The sequence below is a fragment of the Pagrus pagrus genome (genome assembly GCF_965226575.1).
Source record: "Pagrus pagrus genome assembly, chromosome: 15".
NCBI lineage: Eukaryota > Metazoa > Chordata > Actinopteri > Spariformes > Sparidae > Pagrus > Pagrus pagrus.
In genome coordinates this window covers 25600593-25619510 of record NC_140199.1, presented here as the reverse complement: position 1 = coordinate 25619510, position 18918 = coordinate 25600593, and the positions used below count along the sequence as shown (strand labels likewise).

The window sequence follows — 18918 nt, the reverse complement described above, 5'->3', positions numbered from 1 at the left end:
AAACTCTCTGCCACCTAGGTCGTTATCGGAGCTTTGACTTCATGCCGGGTCATACCGGTCTGATGATGTATTTCAAAATGTAAAACTCGGTGTGGTACATTGGAGGCAGCTGTCATTCTGTCTGGCTGTGTAACAAACCTCACTCGCTGAAAACTTAAAAGAGACGCCCAGCTTACTGCAGTGAACTCCATTTTTCTCTCTGCCAGGATAGAGGCAACTCTCTCCCACCTCTCAATCGGGTCATTGTTGAAGCTTAGTCTCCATCCCGGGCCAAACCGGGGTCAAGCAAGGCTTATGAGGTTGGGCCTGACAGGAATGTCTGTCAAGTCCTTATCCCTTGGCCAGGGTTGATCCAGAGTCATTAATCAGACGGGGATTGCAGATGCAAGGGGAAGCATGAGGCCAGGTGATGTTGACCTCAGTACAGTGGCTTTGATTTTGTCTGGCTCTGGCTCTTTGTGTGTGTGTGTGTGTGGGTGTGTGGAGGGGTGTGTGTGAGAATTGACAGGATCAGTCCCTGTCTGATTCACAGTGCTCCCAGCCCCTCTGCCAGCGCTAATGACATTGAGAGAGAATATTAACCTCACACACTCAGCAGGAATATCCACAGGGGTTAGTCTATAACTCAGACACCGCAGGATCCACAGTGGCATTATCATTCAAACACACAGGAGCTGGCTTTAAACGTTCGACAGACGCACCATGGTGTAGACATTTGCAACAATTTAATAGCACTTCTCACGTAATAACCTCCGTATAGCGTGAAGTAATGAGCGGTGATATTTAACTTCTTCATCAACAAAGAACTTTGCTGTTTGCTTTAATTATATTTCACAGATTTCTTCTTGGTTGACTTTGTTTATGCTCTCTAAAAATATATTTTTGTTTTTGAAAATGATGTAACCCCGTGCAAAGTTCAATCTGACATGCCACCTCCAATTGACAGCTTTGTAGCTAGTGATGCTTTTACACATAGGCTGTCAGGAGCGAGCGTAGCGCAATATTCAAAACAGATTAAGAGTGAACCCACATAAAGAAGAGATTCGCTGGCGGCGCCAAACGTACTCTAATGATTTGCATCACCATTAATAGTAATTTGCAGCTGCCTAGGAGGAGACGTGTAATCCCCTTCCCATGTGTGAATTGACATGCATTCGGGGAGGGCTGTGTGTGTCCTGGACGTGTGATCTTTAAATGACTGCCACCTGAGGCCTGGCAATGCAGAGAGAGGAGTGCCACACTGAGCGGTGACTGTCTAAATGTGAGGCAGATAGGGGGTGAGAAAGGGAGAGCTGTGGGGGAGATAGAGACAGATAATGACAGTCTAATTCACCGTCGCCATCAGAGATGCATGTACGGAGACGTGTATAGGCCATAAACTGTAGCTGGAGGGGAGAGTGCTGGAACAGACCTGATCAGCAGCAGCACTGTGTGGAGGTGGTAGGAGGGATGTTCGGGGGGGCTCGAGGGGTTGCAGGGCATTAATTTGCTTTACAGATAATGTCATCTTATTTACCACGAGCTAATCCTGATAGTGTTTTGATGCCTTATTTTGGTGTTTTTTGATGTTTATTTGCGTTCCAGTTGTGGGTTAGAGTGATGAAACACAACTGTGTTGAACTAATGGAGACTCGTATTAAAAGGTTGCATTTTATCCTCAATTTCTCCATTATTGTCACAAAACTGAACTGTTGTCACACTGTGCCTTTCACGCTCACTGCCACTTTATCTCATGACAATAACATCAATTCTATCCAGTTATTTAGTATCACACTTAACATTTTGAGATTTCTTTGTTGATCAGATATGAAAAATATTTGAAAATGGAATTAAAAAGTCTCAGTAAACAGTATATCATTACCCTATGGAAGATGATTAGGGCCCCTTTAAAGGAAACATTAGTTCTGACTTTTTTCTCTGACTTTAAGTCTGAGTTAATGTCAGAATTCAGACCTTTTCTCAGAATGCTGAGAGATATGTTGCAGTGTACAATGTGGCGAAAACCATCAGAATATTTCTTGGCTCTCCAGCCCCCTGCCTCCATCTCTAACCAGCCCTCCTCCGTTCACCTTTCTTATTAAGTTTATTAAAGCCAGTCCACATACTGGGCTTCCCAGGTCCAGTTCCTTTTCCCATTCATTACAGTACCTTATCCTGGCAGGCAATCTGAAGTGTGCTCTGAATAGTCCATTATGCACATATGAAGGCCATCATGGCCCCAGTATTGGTCAATTCATCAAACATTTATCTGTTGCCTTCTGAACAGGGCGTCGTTATGACTGTCACTCCTCAGCTCTGGGCCTCAGTTTAGAATAACAGTGCTTTGCGTTTCTGCAGAGAGGACATCAGCCCTTTAACTGTGGACTGCAGCTGCGGGGGCTCTGCAGTTGCTCAGTGTTTGTGTGTTTTTTTTTAATATACATTCGACTCATGAACTTTTTCTGTATTGCTGTGCTAGCTGCGGGGATGTTGCCTCTGTGATCTCTATCACCATTTCAGTAATAGAGAAGGCTTTGAGGTTGTTTTACACTATAGCTCTGTAATGTGCGCCTCAGACAAACATCACATTTGACCTCCTCAGAGTTTCTAAAAAATGCAGACCATGATTCATTTAGGCGACAGTTTCAAAAGAAGCAGACTGTGTAACTCATGTAAAAGAGCCAAGGCTGCCGCTCTCCATTTTTCATGCGCTGCCTGAGGATATCTGACATGACACTCTCACACAGCATTGGCAGGAGTGACTGACATTTCAGCCAATAATGGTCGAGAGTTTTCTTCCCTCTGTTGTCAGCAGTGGTTTATCAATCACTATGTCTGCATTAGTATTAGTGTATTGATCTGGCAGGGCAGCTCTCTGGGTCACCGTCTCCTCTCCAGTGTCCTTGTCTTCTTTCTCACATCCTGCCTCGCTTCCTGTGCTGCGCCAGCTACATATTAGTATATGCACCCTTGTGTGTGTTCAGCAGACAGATAATGAAGATTTCAGCACATACATGCGCCACTTATGTAAGCCCAAAAGCACACATGCTGATGCACACGGGGCCGTATGATGTATGATGGTGAGCTTACACAGGCTAAGTGGTAGTCAAAGCGTAAAGACAGCCCCGTGTGAAGTATTAGCTCTGACAATGAGGCTGATCATAATTATCTTAACAAGGAGAGGATTCATCGCCTCACCTCGTTAAAGCTACCCCCACTCTCCCCCTCTTTCTCTCTCTCTTGCTAGTTAGAGGTTTAAGAAAACACGTTTGATCGCTTGTTACTATAGAAATCGTATTTTTCCTCAATATGTATAATGCTATTATTTAATTTCATTCATATTCAGTTTATTTTGGTCATTTCAGTGTAAATTACCTAAAGCAATTTTTACAAAACAAACAATATTATACACATCTCATGATCAAATAAGGAGCAGGAAGAAAAAAAATCTATAAGATATTCTCTATCTTCTTTAGTAAAGGCTTGTTACAAAAAAAGTGACATATTTTTTCAAGCTAATGATATTCATAAACATGACAGCCGTTTGTGGAAATCACACTAGCAGATATATGAAACATTGCGACATAGCAGTCATAGTAATAGTGGATCTGTAAAATTCCAACATTTACTATTTTAGCTGAACTAAACATACATTACAGTTTGTTTTCATTCATTCACACTGTCATTTTTTGAACCAGGTGAATTACATAAAAACTGTGAGAAAACTGTTTGTATGCATAATTTCAGTAAAATGTGTGTGTTTCCCCTGTTCACACCATTTCCCAAATCTCTATAGCATTAGGACTCACTTCAATTATGCTCATTAGTTTTGTTAAAAGTAAAAGCTGCTTTTTCTTCTTTTTTTTTTTTTCTAAGTAAAGTACTTTACTGCAGTGCTTAAACTTTGTTAGTTTTCCAGGCCGCACATTAAAACAAGAAAGCTTATAATAAGTAATGAAACCAGCTATGGAAATCTGCAGAGGGAGCACACAGAAAAGCTGGAGAGTATTAGAAGTTCAATCCGGCACTGTAGTTAATGCTGGATGGGACTCAGTGGCTCTCCCCTGGCTGTGAATTTAACTGATTAAATCAGCCAGTGCACGCAGCAGTGGTGACATGAAAACAACAATTAATAAGGCTCCCTCCTGCGCCACGAGGCTCCCTTTAACCGAGCAGCTAATAACATAACCCACAGGACTACAGCCCATCATACACACACACACACACACACACACTCATACACTTACAGGTGGCAATAGTTAGTTAGCAACCTCACAGAAAATGCAATAATGTGGTACACAATTATGCCGAGCTGCGCATTATAACAAAGATTATACTCGCAGATTAATTGCATGCTGCACTGAATTCCCTGTCAATGCAAACACAATGAATGTGCTGAAAAATGTACACTTTGTTTTCTAATTACTGGTTTGGGCCAACAGCCCATTCATACCTATGCTACCATACTTCCACTTAGAGATTTCTCACAGACATATCCATTTTTCATGATTTTAGCTTGGAAATGTGTTTTAATCCAAGGTAAACAACAGTAAAATGTCCAAAGAGTAAAAACAAAGCAAAACTATAATTTGTCACTACGTCTGAAATGTATACCAGCGCTAGCTTAAAGGTGCACTATGTAGTTTGGGAGAAGAAATTGTAATCAGAAGAGAAAGATCTTCATTGACTGATTTATTTATTTTTTTATGCCTAAACAAGCTAAATAAACAAACTCTATTTGTTTCCATGACTGCATTAACAGAATAAACAAACTGACCTTAAAGGACAACACAGTTTCATACTGCTTTACTTTGTCTTTCTAGCTTCTGTAACAGCTTCTTTATTCAGTTATGGAAAAATAAATATATCTGGGTTTGTATTATTACCTCATTGATATTGTAAATATTAAAGTTCTGAGTTTGTATTTCCTCTCCAAAATAACATAATGCCCCTTTAATGGGCCATTTTTGCTTTCATAAATGAGAAGCACCATGAGGGAAAAAAACAAGCAAACAGAGTAGGATTTCATAAAACTGGCACATCTCTCCAGTCATCCATCTTGCCAATGCATTAATCAGACCTGATAAGAGGTTGTCAGCTAGCGGCTTTGGCAGCACACTGGCTAGGTGCTGTCAGCCGTTGTTGTGGGTATCAAGTGTGTGTGTGTTTGCAAAATGTCGACGTCTTTTGAAATAAGGCAGCTCAGTCCACGATGAGTTGCTGATTTGTTGTTTTCTACCGAGAAAATAGTTGCAACATTTTGCTTTATAGTACAGAGTTGCTGCCAGCGTGTGCATCTACAGTACATATGTGTGTTTCAGGATCAGCGACTATAGGTTGAGTCCAATTTATAATTGTCCAAATTATCTTTTTTTTAATTGATCCCTCCTTCCTCAGTGTGTACTTGCTCTCCCATAATGAATCAGACTGTAGATCTTGCCCTGCCCCCACGCTGCATCCTGCTCCTCGCCATCCATTTGCAGATTGTCATGATAAAGGTGTTATATTTACATAGCTCCAGGTTGGTGTGTGTTATGGCAGCCATTGACGCTCAGCAGAACCAGGGAGGAGCAATAGTTCACACTGCAGCTGTTTAGACCTCACTGTACCTTGAGTTTGTCATGTTGCAATGTGACACCGTGCACTGGAATATGTATTTACATAACTGAATGTCAAGGTCTGCTTTTAAAGCCAGAAACATACTGCACTTACTGAAAAATTATGGAGAATTGTGATAATTCAAACTTTGGAGTAAATAATTAGTATAGTCAAATCCATTTAATGATTAGAAACCTGTTGTGTGAACTGTGAGAAACACATCTTGAGGAGTATACTGCCTGCGTCCAGTTCTGGCAGATTTAAATGTCAATGAAGTCACCCAGGACACTTTAACATGGCATGTTGACAGTGTGAAGGATTAGACAACACACACATTGCCTTTGTGCACCTTCCGTGACTTGAACTTTGCAGGGCCCTAACATTACTCCTAACACCACCCTCCATCATTTCTATGCCTGTGTGAATGTGGATGTGTGTGTGAGAGGGAGTGAGTGTAGATGACCCTTCACCCCTCCTTGCAATGCGTCATAAACAGGAGCGGAAAGGCAGAATTCCTCTTTCCCAAAAAAAACAAAAAACGGTCCTTTGATGTTAAAATCCCAACACTAACCCCTATCGTGGCACGGTCGCACACAAAAAAGAAAAAGTTCCTCCTCCATTCCATCTGTGATTGCGAGTGTATTCCGGTTCCTCTGTGAAAATGATGGATGACAAGTTAAATTTGTGTCTGGGGAGTGAAGGTGAACTGTGACAGAGTGATTTGTCTTGGGAATGGAGGGTTAGGGTCAGGCGAAACTGGGCGCCTCAAGGCACAAGACATTGACAAATTCATCCTGCCCGCCGCATTTCTGAAGCCTTTTGTTTTGAATCCTGGCTACTCACAAGTGACCCCCATCCCTCATCCTGCCAGCCGCTGAAGGATGCCTCACCATGCCAGGGGAGCTCAGCACCACTAATTCTTGTCATTCACTTCCCTGACAGGCCCGGACCCATACTCTCCCAGCGTATGAAAGAGGGAGGCTGAAATATTTATTTCTGCACAATAACGGCTGACCAGATTTAGAGCCATAACAGTTTTCCTGTTGCCTTATCATTGCAGGTCACTGGCAGGCCTCAAAATGTTCACTGAGCTGGAAGAGCTGGTCGTCGACAACAATCTGCTCGGAAATGACCTCCGGTTGCCCAGGTTTCCCAACCTCCACACCCTCACACTCAATAAGAACCAAATATCCTTTCAAACTAATCCCTCAGTCCTTTTCTTATTTTGATTTACAGTCTACTGGTAGACTAGACCACAGGCATCAGTATCAGTTTATCGTGCTAACATTCATATGTCAATACAACCTGCCTTTGTCTCAAAGAACTGTTTTTTAATGCCATGGGTTTGCAGGGAGAACTGTGTGTTGCAAAAGAGAGTAAAGAACTTGGCTGTCACAGAGCTCCACACAGGACTAGTTTTTGAGCCACAGGGACCTCTAGTGGAATCAGATTTTAGAGTCAACATAACATATGTGTGTTTGTTTTCTATTTTCAAAGGGAATAAAAGAAGTGTTATATTAAAAATACATCCCAAGAATGAGGCATAATGCAGTGTAATATATTTACTGTTTGGTAATATTAATTATTTTAAATTATAGAGTGGATTTTTCACATTTGCATTATGATTTTTTTTTTTGCTTTACCTCTCTGAAATGAAATGAATCGCTTATTTGATTTGTCATTAAACACACTAGAACATGCTCCACATTTTAGGCTCATTGATTATAACAGCCCCGCGTGCTCTACCACCCAAAGTAAACACATTAAAACCAGAGCTCGGCACAGCCACCCTAAATCCGAGACACAGACACGTTGCGAGGCTGTTTATGATCACTCACAAATGTGTGAACTTCCCCTCGAAGCTTCAGAACAGGTTTAGCAATGTGTCCTGTTTTCCTCTGGTTATGCAGATCCTACTGGGTAACGATGCTCACACATTCACACACACACACACACACACTTCCAGAGTCAACATTAAAACTGGGGCTCCTTGAAGTGTGCGTCTGGGACTGTGTGCTGAGTTCGGTTGTGAAGTGGTCGGCACATGCTAATAGGCCAATTATGTACATCCTGTCGTGGCACAGTGCCATTTTAAAGCTCGAGCACCGCATTAGCGCAGTTGTATTTTGACACTTTGGGGCTCAATTTTCCGAGCGAATGTATTAGTGATGAATGTGGCTGCTTTAGGGGCTGTTTGTTTTTTCCACGTTTCGCAAAAAGTTTTCCACAGCGCGGCTCTGGGAAGCACGGACTGTTTGAACCACAGGGCATCCATCATTTTGTCACTGTTCTGCACCCGGCCACCTAGGAAATGAAAGAGATCGAGAGAAAAGGGAGAGAGAGCGGCAGCCAAATTGTGTCACTACTATATGCCAAAGCCTGCGCCTTAAATTGCCCCTCTGTCTGCCCGGTCGCACAAAGCCAGTGACTAGCCCCTTTGAGCACCTCGGTAAATTTGACAGTGACGTGTTTTAGTGCAGACAGGCCCGGGAGGGGCTGCGCGGGTAGTAAATGCTAATGTAATTAACAGCGCTGGGTCCTTGACATCCGCCCTTTGACACCTGACTGATATCGAGGCCCTGCTGGAACACTTGGCTGATGTGACCCCGTCGCTGGAGTACCTAAGCCTGCTGGGAAACGAGGCCTGCCCCAACCAGCTGGTCAGCCCGGATAAGGATGAGGACGACTACCAGAGATACAGGTCTGTAACTACATGGAATAGTTTTACTGTGACCTCTGATAGATAGATAGATAGATAGATAGATAGATAGATAGATAGATAGACAGTGTGTGTTTATTTTCAGCCACACAGTTTTGATACTGAACTATTCTGAGTGATAGCTTTTTGTTAGTAATGGATTTGAAGATGTTCCCTTTTTTTTAACATCCAGCCCCCCTGCATTTCACAGGCAGACTGCGGATTCAACCACATCACTCTAAAAGCTTTGTCAACTGGCCCCTCTACACTCCAGTTTGCAAAATGGATTTCATGTGTGACTAGTCACCACCACAAATGAGTGTTTACTACCCTGCCGTACCAGAGCAGATGATGCATTAAACATCAAGCCAGGCCTCAAGCCATGCAATATGACCACCATTTGTCAGGGTCCTTTACATGAAATGCGATAAAAGGCGAAAAGCACACTCTCTTTTGTCTGTTTTAGCCCTAAGTGCTTGTTTCTGACTCTGTGTTGCCTATTAATCATTTACCACCCATGCCTTTCTTGAATAATCTTTCTCCTCTCTTTTTTGTCTCCCTCTCCCTCTCTCTCTCACATTTCCCTCCCCTTCTCACCCTTTCCCCCCCTCTCTCCTCGCATGCTTATCTTACTGGTGAGGAAAGCTGTTCTGTTTTGACTGACAACGTCGAGGGTCCTGTAATGTAATATTCATAATGTGTCACATAGTAAAACATCAATTTGAGCGTGATGCAGATTTCATGTCTGACAAGGTTAGGCTGTATGCAGGTCGTGACAGCACTGGCCTTGGGCAATAAATACCCAGCCCAATGCCTCGGGAGCTCTTGGTCTCTCAAGTGAAACACCCTGGTGCGTTGCATCGGTGCCCCAATTAGTGCAATGACATAGAAACATAGTATTCATTCACACAGCGTCGTGTCGTCTGCGGAGAGGTTAAATGTTGTGCTGTTCTAAGCTGACCATGCGTACACTCAGTGGCCATTTGTAGAACTGCAATAACACAAGAATTCAAAGCTTTAATATTATGTTCACGGTGGTTGATGATTATGTGGCAGTGTGCTTATAGGACACTGTCTACCCAGCGAAGTGTCCCGGAAATATTGTGATAATAAATGTAACTCAACCTCGGCCTCTGTGATGTATAAAGATTAACGTATTTTACGTGACATTTTAACCCCTTATCTTCAGGAGCGCTATCAGTTTGTCAGATCTCCTTTTGTGGCAGATCAAAGAGCTTGTGCCTGAGGTGCCTGCTGTACTTTGTGTTCACTCAACCTTTTTTTTCTAATTGCACAAATGCAGCTGCACAATAATTACCCACAAGATCTATAAATGTTAATTTGTAAAGATTCATATCTTTTGATGTTATCTTCCATAGTTGTAATGCAAAGTATAATGATTTTTTTAAGGCTTTACTTTATGGGTCCCGTAGTTTCCTGATATCGTCCTAGAAAGGAACTGAAATTTAAATGTAATGTCTTTGAAGGTTTGTGGAATATTACATAGTTACAAGGAAAATGAAAAGGGCGTTCAGTTTAGGGATGGGCATTTCAAGCAAAACTATTCCACCATTATTCGAAAAGATCGACCTCTGGTGGTATAAAACAAGCGAAAACAACAATGGAAAATATATTTTTTTAAAGGAGCACTATGTAGTTTTGGAGAAGAAATTCAAACTCAGAATTTTAATATTTACAACATTAATGAGGTAATAACACAAACTCAGAAATATTTATCTTTTCCATATCTGAATACAAGCTGTACTCAGAGGGAAATAAGGTCACCAGAACACTGTTTGAAGCTAGAAAGGTGGCAGGGTCCGCCAAATATAAACAAAGTAAAACAGTATGAAATTGTGTTGTATTAAATTTTTATAGTTTATTGCCTTTTTGAATATTAGAGAAATCATGTCCCATCCTTAGTTCAGTTGATATAGTTTGTCATTTTGTAATAATTACACTCAACTATTAGTTACTACCTTTTGCTTTTGTATTTACCTTTTACCAGTACAGAGTATGGCAGCTAACAAAATGTAGGATTTGTCTGTCAGTATTGTTGGAATTTAGAAGACAAAAACTACAATTCAGCAAAGAACTGAATATTGACTCTGGTTTTGGTCAGGTTTTTTCCAGGCATTATAATTTAAGGAATACACTCACAGAAAGCAATCACTTATAAACATGTTACTGCCTGAAAAATATATTATATCCTTTTTGTTTTTCGTAAAGAACTAAAATTAATTATTTTGTACTTCATATGCGTATTGACTGAGAAACAGATGACAGTCTTTTCTAAAAAATCTTCAAGCCAAGCTACTGGAAATTAAAGAACCCCAAAAATGTTAGATAATCTTAGTTTATTCCACAACAACCACTTTAAAGGGCAGCAAAACTCATACTGTTGTCCACACATGTTACATGGTATTGCTAAATAAAGTGTACAAGTCTTTTTTTTCTCCCCCCAATCATCCCCCTCCCCTCCCTGTGCTCTCTCATCCTCCCTCTTTGGTTTGGTTGAATCATTAATATCCCTACTGGCTGACAGAGCCTTGTCATCTGCTCTGACCCTGTGATGGTAGGTTACCTATGGAGAACGACCTCTCCGCGTGTCTCCCAAGGGCATCTTCACATTTCATCATAGAAATGCCCTGAACAAAGTCCTTTTTACAGGGAGGGAGACACAGCATGGGATTGGGGGGCCTCTTGGATGTGAGTGCTGGGGTTAGGAGCAGGTCACCTCATCCTATAATAATGTCCCAATAAGAAGTCTTTTAGTGTTTTAATCGTTTGATTTCTTTTTGATTTTAAGGGCCGGTTCTGTTTTCTGTTTTTTTGTTTTTTTTAAATGATATCATTTTCTTGCTTAATTTTTCACGGAGATACTTTCTCTTCCACGTCAGTCTAAATTTGATCCCTTCATCCCCTCCTTATAATCTTCAGGTGTTGAAAACTTGACACGGGCTTTGCCATCTCCGCTCATCGCCATCGCCATCATCAATTTGTCACGGCTCTTTGCGCACAGGTCGTGTCTGTGCCCATATCCCCCCGTCCTTTCTCACCCTCCACTTAGGTGCTGCATTGCATGTCCTCTTTGGCTACCAGCTCAGCCCTGACATACTGGTTCCTTCCCTGCCTGCTCCGTGAAAGGATCTGTTGTCATCTATGTATTCCAACCATTATCTTTTGACGTTTCTCTCCCTCCCAATGAAAGACAGAGTGTGTCTGAAAGCTTAGAGAGATATCTGTGATGCTGCCAGAATGACAGCTCTGGCAGACGGGTTGTATCTCCTTTCGTGCTATTTATATGTCCTACTTATTCTTATCAGCTTTGAAGGTTATTACATACAAGAAAATATCACCATTAAATCTGCATCACCATTAAATCTGAGTAAACACAGCCTCTTTTCAAGTTTAGTTGATGCGTGCATTTACATATTAGAATGCGTGTCAGTTTGATTAGTATATGACGGTTTACACACTTCCTTAGATTCGCTGTTTGTCTCTTTGTCAACAACGGGCCTAAGAGGAGACCTTTTATGGCAGCAGTACAGTAGAGCTGAATTGTTGTTTTCTCACAGGTACTTTGTTCTGCACAAGTTGCCCCGGCTGAAGTTTCTGGACACCAGGAAGGTGACAAAAAAAGAAGTGATGGAGGCATCGGCAAGAGGCGAATTCATGAAAGTGGTCAAACCCAAGTCGGAAGCTGTAAGTTAAGCTTTCTGTTGTTTTTTGTTTTTCTGTTAAGAAGTAGTCTCTTTGAAGTCTTGAGTGGATTTGTCGCATTCACCCCTTTCTTCCCTTCCTCTATTCTCTTCCTTTATCCTCCCGTTCGTCCCGTGCTTGCTTGATTGTCAGTCTCCCTTTACAGAGGTCCTGGCACTGTGGCCCTTTGAAAAAGAGTCTCCCTTTACTATCGCTTCGAATGTGCATGTGTGTGTGTTGCGTGTGTGTAAATGTGTGTGACCACGGCTTGACCTGATTCTGTATGCATGAGCCCCAGATCAAAGACGACGGGCGGCTGTCCGGTCGCAGTTGTGTTGCCAAGTGTGACATGGCTGGCGATTGGAGTGACAGCTCACGTACACGCCGCTCACAATCGCTTAATTATCCCGAGCCCGTGCACTTATTCCTCCCTCTCTTGTTTTGGGCCACACAGACTAATTAGAGTTCGAGAGGTTCATAGATACACCCAGTTCATCCCTTTTCACCCCCCTTCCCCCCCCCCGTCTTTGATAATGCAATATAAATGAACGCCTTTTGCCTAGATTTGATTTCATGTAATTGTAAGGTCATGAAATATTTACTGTTTGGATCAGCTAAGCTTTGTCGTTTCAAGGTCTCTGGGGCTCTGACAGTGAGCCTGGGAGGTAAAAATGGATCAGGAGTAGCAGGAGCAAAGGCATCCGATGACAAATCAGAAGCACGTGAGTCGATGTCGGGTTTAAGAGTGCACGTGGAAAACAAAATATTTATTGTCTCCGACAATCAGCTAAGATAGCGCACTCTTTTAGTGTCAGTTCATGCTATGCTTTGTTCCTGATTCTTTATGCAAGTGGCAAGCGAGAAAGCGAACAACATTGAAATAATTTAACCTCAGTCTGGCATGTTTGGTAGATGTGGAAAAGTGGAATGAAAACACTGTTCATCCACTTTATATAAAAAGAAACTAAGGACCTCTACAATGCTTTTTGGCAGGGTAAAGTCACTTTATAAGATATTATTTACATAGCTTGTCAGTGGAAAAGAAATGTTTGCCTTTGTCGCCACAGCCTCAGATGAAAGGAGAGATAATCACTGATTCTAGCTGACATGAAGTGTGTGTTTTTGTGTCTTTGTGTTTTTGAACCTGCTGTATATGATTATTTATTCCCTATGCAAAGTAAAAGGTTACAGCTTTGATGAAAAGGCGTCTACCCCCCATTGCACAGAGTATTTTATGCACCTGAACATACTTCTTCTTCTGTGTTATCTACTCTTCCTTATTAGCGGTGTTTGACTGAGTCGGCACAATGAAGAGAATTTTTTTTGCCTGGACACATCCCACGTCTGGGCCCTGAGATGTCACAGCAGCATTTCCATAACGTTTGCTTTGAGTTAGATGAGATGTGATGTGTCAACTACCACAGACTTGATGAGCCATGAGTACCTCCCGGCTCTAATTGTCCACATCATCGGAGTGATTGTAAGCTGACCAATAGTGCGGGCCACCAATTAATGAAATGTCTGCACCAGAAGGGGAAAGCGAGGAGAGATGATGGCATAATTAGATATTTGTGTTGCTTTTATGTCTGGTACAGCAGGGTGTTGCTCATAACAGTAGCTCGTGGTACAGTGTCTGCCATTTGCTTCATTACAAAGGATGGTAATTAGCTGTCTCGCTGTCGCTTGTGCCACCATTTGAGTCTCAATTAGTGCAAGTATTGGGAGGAAAAAAAATACAAGACCGCGGACGTGATCTAAAAGGTTTATTTCTGAAATTATGGGACTTTGGGTGTATCTTTTGAACATTTTTCTCTTCAGTCATTTTTCCTCTTTTCCTTCTATGACAAATCTCCTTCCTGCTGTTTACAGTAGATAAATTGAAACCATAGAAACAGCAGCAACTGCAGCAGGGTTACAGCGATACATGCCCACTCATGACAGCATAAATCTGAAGAAAGAGCCCCTTCTCTATCAGATCATTCCCACTGCATGATGTGCGTATTGGAATAGTTAACGGACTCGCTATGAAAAGAGACAGCGCTGAACTTTCAGGACCTCTCTCAAGTCAGTTGGAGTGGATTGTGACCACAGTTTTAACTCCTTTTCAATCATGCCATTATGGCGTGGCACCGAGGGCCGCCACATGGTTCTGATAAAGCAGTTATGGTCTTTAGCACAATCTGAACACCATAACTTTTCATACATTCTCAATGTTTTCCGTGTTGCTTAAATCACAACCAGACAGTCAATGGCTGTTTGCAGGAAAAGATACACACACACACGCACACTCATGCACACACACATCCCTACATTTCCAACAGTGGACTCTCATTCTACACCAACCAAGTGTGTACCTCTGTTTCTGGTCATTTTGAAAAAACAAAAATAGAATAGAAAATGTATTTTGAAGGTATATTTCCATAATATTACTGCAAATGTGTGGTTTTTTTTTTAACTAATTGCCAAGAGGGGACTTGCATCCTTGAGCGATGTCTACCTATCAAAGAGGGGACTTCCATATGCTGCAGTGGATCTGTCTGTAGTGATTCTTTCACCTCATGAGTGTTTGTTTACCATGAAGACTTTCTTTGTTTTAATCATGGCCACTTCAACTGAAAATCATGTCACCTGGCTGCATGCACTAATATCACAAAGACTGCATTATTATCAACACAATTTACTTATTCTGGACTTTAATTATATACAATCTATTCTTAAAGTTACATTTTAAAGATTCTTTACACCAGTGGAAATCAAATCAATTTTATTTATACAGTCTATTATCATGCAGAGTTGTAGCTCTTAGAAAAATGCCTGTTTTCAGGTCACTGAGTCAAACATTCACTGCAAAGACAAACAAGTAGCAAACAAAGAACTGCCTTCAAATAAGATACCCATGTTCATACACTGAGGATAATTGTGTCGCTTCTTTAATTGTTGTGTGTCTTCATGCACTAGTGGCCATGACACCATAAGTGGGTGACGATGAGCTGTCCCTGACTTGTCCCTGTTTGCTTCGAACTCAGAGGGGGGTAATTTTCTCTTTTGGTTTTTTGCTATATTGCGGTTGTGAGTGGAAAGGACAAGTAGTAAGACAGAAACAGATGACAAATGACAAAGACGAGAGAGAGAGAGAATAAAATCTATAAAAATACCTGAAGTAAACAAAAAAAACACACAGCGGGTACGATTGAAGTGTTTTCCCAAAACCACAACACTGAGCAGAGTCAGAGTGGAAAAGCCTTGAGCTGTATTTTGGGAAATTGGGCGTGTTGGAATGCTATAATGTGATAATTCTCTTTGAGGACTTAGAGGTCATGGAATGAAATGGCGTTAAACCACGTAGAGCCACTTGGACTGCGTTGGGCTGCTTTCGGAAAATACATGTGGTACTTCTTGGCTCGGCTCCTCCACCTCCCTCCAATGCGCCACGGAGCCTGCATCATGCTGTCGAACCCTTGGGTTAAACTGGCCATGTCTATCAAAACACTGTGACAGCACATTCTGTTTTCACATCCCGAGCACTGCTAAGAAAAAAAGCGCGTAGCAAATTTAACTAGTAGAATAACATTTACTCCTTGCCACATGTTTAAGAGTGTTTCACAGTGAATGAAGTAACTCCATGGTCCCCCTCACTAAGCACAGCTTGGTAGCTACGTCAGCGGGTATAAATGTTCCTCGGATGTCACTTAGATTTTGCCTGGACGAAGTATTTGACTTGATTTTCAAGCATGAACACACTTTTTTTTTCTTCTCCCCACATCCTTCTGCGTATAATGTAAAGCAGACTGCATTGCAGGGTGGCTTGAGCCAGCTCTCGGGTCCCATGAGTCTCTGCACACAGGGTAACGGTTCTTCAAGGGAATTGACAGTGACAGAGCCAGGAAAGTCCTCAAGTGGATCTTTTCAGTTCTGTTTTTTCTTCCCCAGACACTAACCTGCTTTACTCTGCAGCAGACAGCGGTTCATTTTAAGTTTGCACCGAAGGGAGTGGTCCAAATCTAAGATAGACTGCATGGGTTTTTAGAATCCACGATTGTGCATGATGTGATGCATTATTGTGGCTCTTTTTTTGCACTGCAACTCTGGAAAAAGAGGAGGCATTTTGCTATAGGTCGGTTGTTTTGCTTCCTTTTCAAGTCTCAGATGTACCCTGTAAAGTACGTTGCCACGTTCATGTCTGCGCTTGAGAGTTATGAGTTCCCCGAAGCTCTCAAACATAACAAACAGCATGCAATATAGCGCTTTGTGAATGTGCCTTCAGTGGGTTTGCTGAATCATTTTACTGAACAAATGTGTCCTCAGAGGAAACTCAAAGAATACGGCTCTCAATGGGGGAAGGAAATGTAACCCAACAGATTGCTGTGGAAGAATGTTTATTACCTTCACTCTCTGCTCGATTCTGTACATGCACCAGAACCCTGATTTGTCACCTTTCTCTCACAACACATTCCTGATTCAATATGTATACAGTAGGTCGAGTAAGGACAGCGATGCGGGTTGAGTAGGAGTTGTTGGCTAAATGTAACCATACTGAGTGCCTGTCTGCTTTATGTTCCGACAAATAAACCCACTGACATATTGAGATCTGCTTGCTTTCAAATTATGTTCTTACATAACGCTTGTTATCTGTTAATTGCATCACTTGTGGCACTGCTGTTCTCTGTCTCTTCATGACAACATATCCTTAATGTTAAAACAGCTGTTTATAATTGTCTGGACTTGTTTAGTTTGAATGATAGAGGGAAGAGAGTGGGTGTTTGTGTCAGATATTGTCAGCGAGCCACGTGCTCATTCTCCCAGGTATTTGTCTGTCGGTATCTACGAGTGCCTCCATTTGTGTGTATTTTTCTGCAGCCGGTTTTTGACTGCTGAAGTATAAGCCTGTCCAATGTTTGGACCGGCGCGACAGGCCCAGTTCTTCTGTGCGCTCTGGCAGCCTAAACCAAGAGGTCACGCAGGGGTTATAAGCCGGGAAAACAACAGCAATTAGAGGGAGTGACTCACACTGTCCACATAAATCATCCAGGCCCTGCATATCATAAACACACTGTAAAACTTTAAAGCACAATTAATTGTAAGTAATAGTGCCAAGATTGATTTATTGCCTCTTTCAAAGCCTGGAGACACGGGGTGCGTGACCCATGTGTCACGTCAGTCTCGCAGGCAGAAATGATGGATGTATTATTCATTTTTGGCGAAACCCAGAGCATAAAAACAAACATGTGTTTTTGCGAGGGCTTTTATGAGACACCGAAGTGGCCGAGTTGCATTAACTGATTTTCTTCTTCTTCTGCTGGCATCGAGTACAGAGGAGGAACGCCTCTGTGGTGAAGCATTTGTTGTCTCGACGTCTCTTGTGTTTAGCAGTGGAGTTTGAGGCCTGTCAGAAAACAGGGCCAAGGCTGGCCAGCAATAATGAGACGTCTCCCTCTCCCATTTTGATATAAAGTTTTCATAAACTCTGACAAATAATGGCATCGTTCACATAACTTTTCTCTTTTTTTATCTGTAAAATGTAAGTCTTTGTTAGGGTTTTATTAGTGTAATAATATTGAGGGCCTGGGATTGGCACGCTACAAAGCCTTTGCTTTTTACACATACTGTTCCAGCTAGATCCTTTTATAGATGCCTTCGGGAAGGGCCAGGTTTTTATTGTAATTTTGCTATTTTCAATGAAATCTACAGGGAAAAAAACATTTTCACTCCCCAGTATTATTGAACGCTTATAATTAAAAAAGGCAAAATCTGCACAATCGGTGCCTGTGCCTCCATAAAACTGTCTTTCCTGAACTTTCCTTCATGGAATGCCAAAGGGTTGCAAAATTCAACATCCCTGCACATGTACTGCTGCAACCAAATGATAGCCACTAAGGCATTTCTTCAATCACACTTCTTATCAAATGATGCTTTTAGCTATTACATAGTGCAGCGTCCCAGTGCGTTGGCCTATCAGTCCAATCAGAGCTAATCCTCCCTGTTGGTCTCTTTGGTGACAGGAAGATGCTGCTAGCCTAATGAGAGACAGCTGGCTTAGTGTTTTCCATCTTTCTTCCTCACCCCTCCCCACCCCACCGGGTGTTTCCACAGAAATGTGCCAAACTTTAAATCTCTCAAAGAGATCAGTTAGTTCTTTGCCTTGTCTCTTTTAGTTGATGTTGACAGTGCACATTAATCACTGTTTCAGCGCTCGCATTTATAGTTTGCTTTGAAGTTGATTGTCATGTGCACCCTCTCGAGGCGGCGTTACTTTAATTCGCATTCAGGTTTTTATCAGATAATTCAAGTAAAGTTGTTGTTGTTTATGACATGCAGATGTGGATACGCTGTTAGAAAAAGTTAATGAACGTTAGAGCTTAAAGTCTGTGTTAGATGAGGTGGATACAAAAGGGACCACAGTGAGTTTTGCTTTAGTTAATTTGTGAGAAATGCTTTTCCAAAAATATCTAACGTTTCTCTCCCTGAGCATTAATCCATTACACCAGTTATGTCTCCCCCTCACTACAGTGTTAATGGAGATAGAGTCTTCTTTCAGCAGCGACTTTCATGTGCATGCAACAGAGGACGGAGCCAGAGCCGAAAGTCCCTCCGCTGAAGTTTGTGCTTGCACAGACCTTCTTTGTGGTTTTTCGAGCTTGTCAGACATGTCAAGCGCAGGCTAGAAAAAGTATATTGTTTCCAGCCACTTGGATTCCTTTCCCCCTGACATCTGCCACTCTGCCGAGATGATAAATTCTTGCCTCATTAAGCGTGGGTGTGGGATTACAGGCTGACAACACATTAATCACTGGGCTGGGTGGCAGCAGCCCCGCACCAGCTACAGGCATTGTTAACCAAACTTTTCTAATGTGTCACTCTCCTCCCTGACAGCCCATAATCAATCATCCTGATTGGCAGGGCTGATAGATTACACTATTTATACTTTGTGTAATGAAAGCTAG

The 18918-nt window shown here is 42.0% G+C and overlaps 1 protein-coding gene across 1 annotated transcript in view; it reads left to right on the top strand.

The window, feature by feature from the left end:
* The window catches only part of lrmda (leucine rich melanocyte differentiation associated), a 226378-nt gene that overhangs the window by 148006 nt on the left and 59454 nt on the right, over positions 1 to 18918 (top strand). Inside the window, exons 3-5 of the mRNA XM_084375266.1 lie at positions 6638 to 6764; positions 8139 to 8278; positions 11854 to 11980. Of these exons, the coding sequence (XP_084231392.1) occupies positions 6638 to 6764; positions 8139 to 8278; positions 11854 to 11980 (394 nt within the window). The remainder of the gene's footprint in view (positions 1 to 6637; positions 6765 to 8138; positions 8279 to 11853; positions 11981 to 18918) is intronic.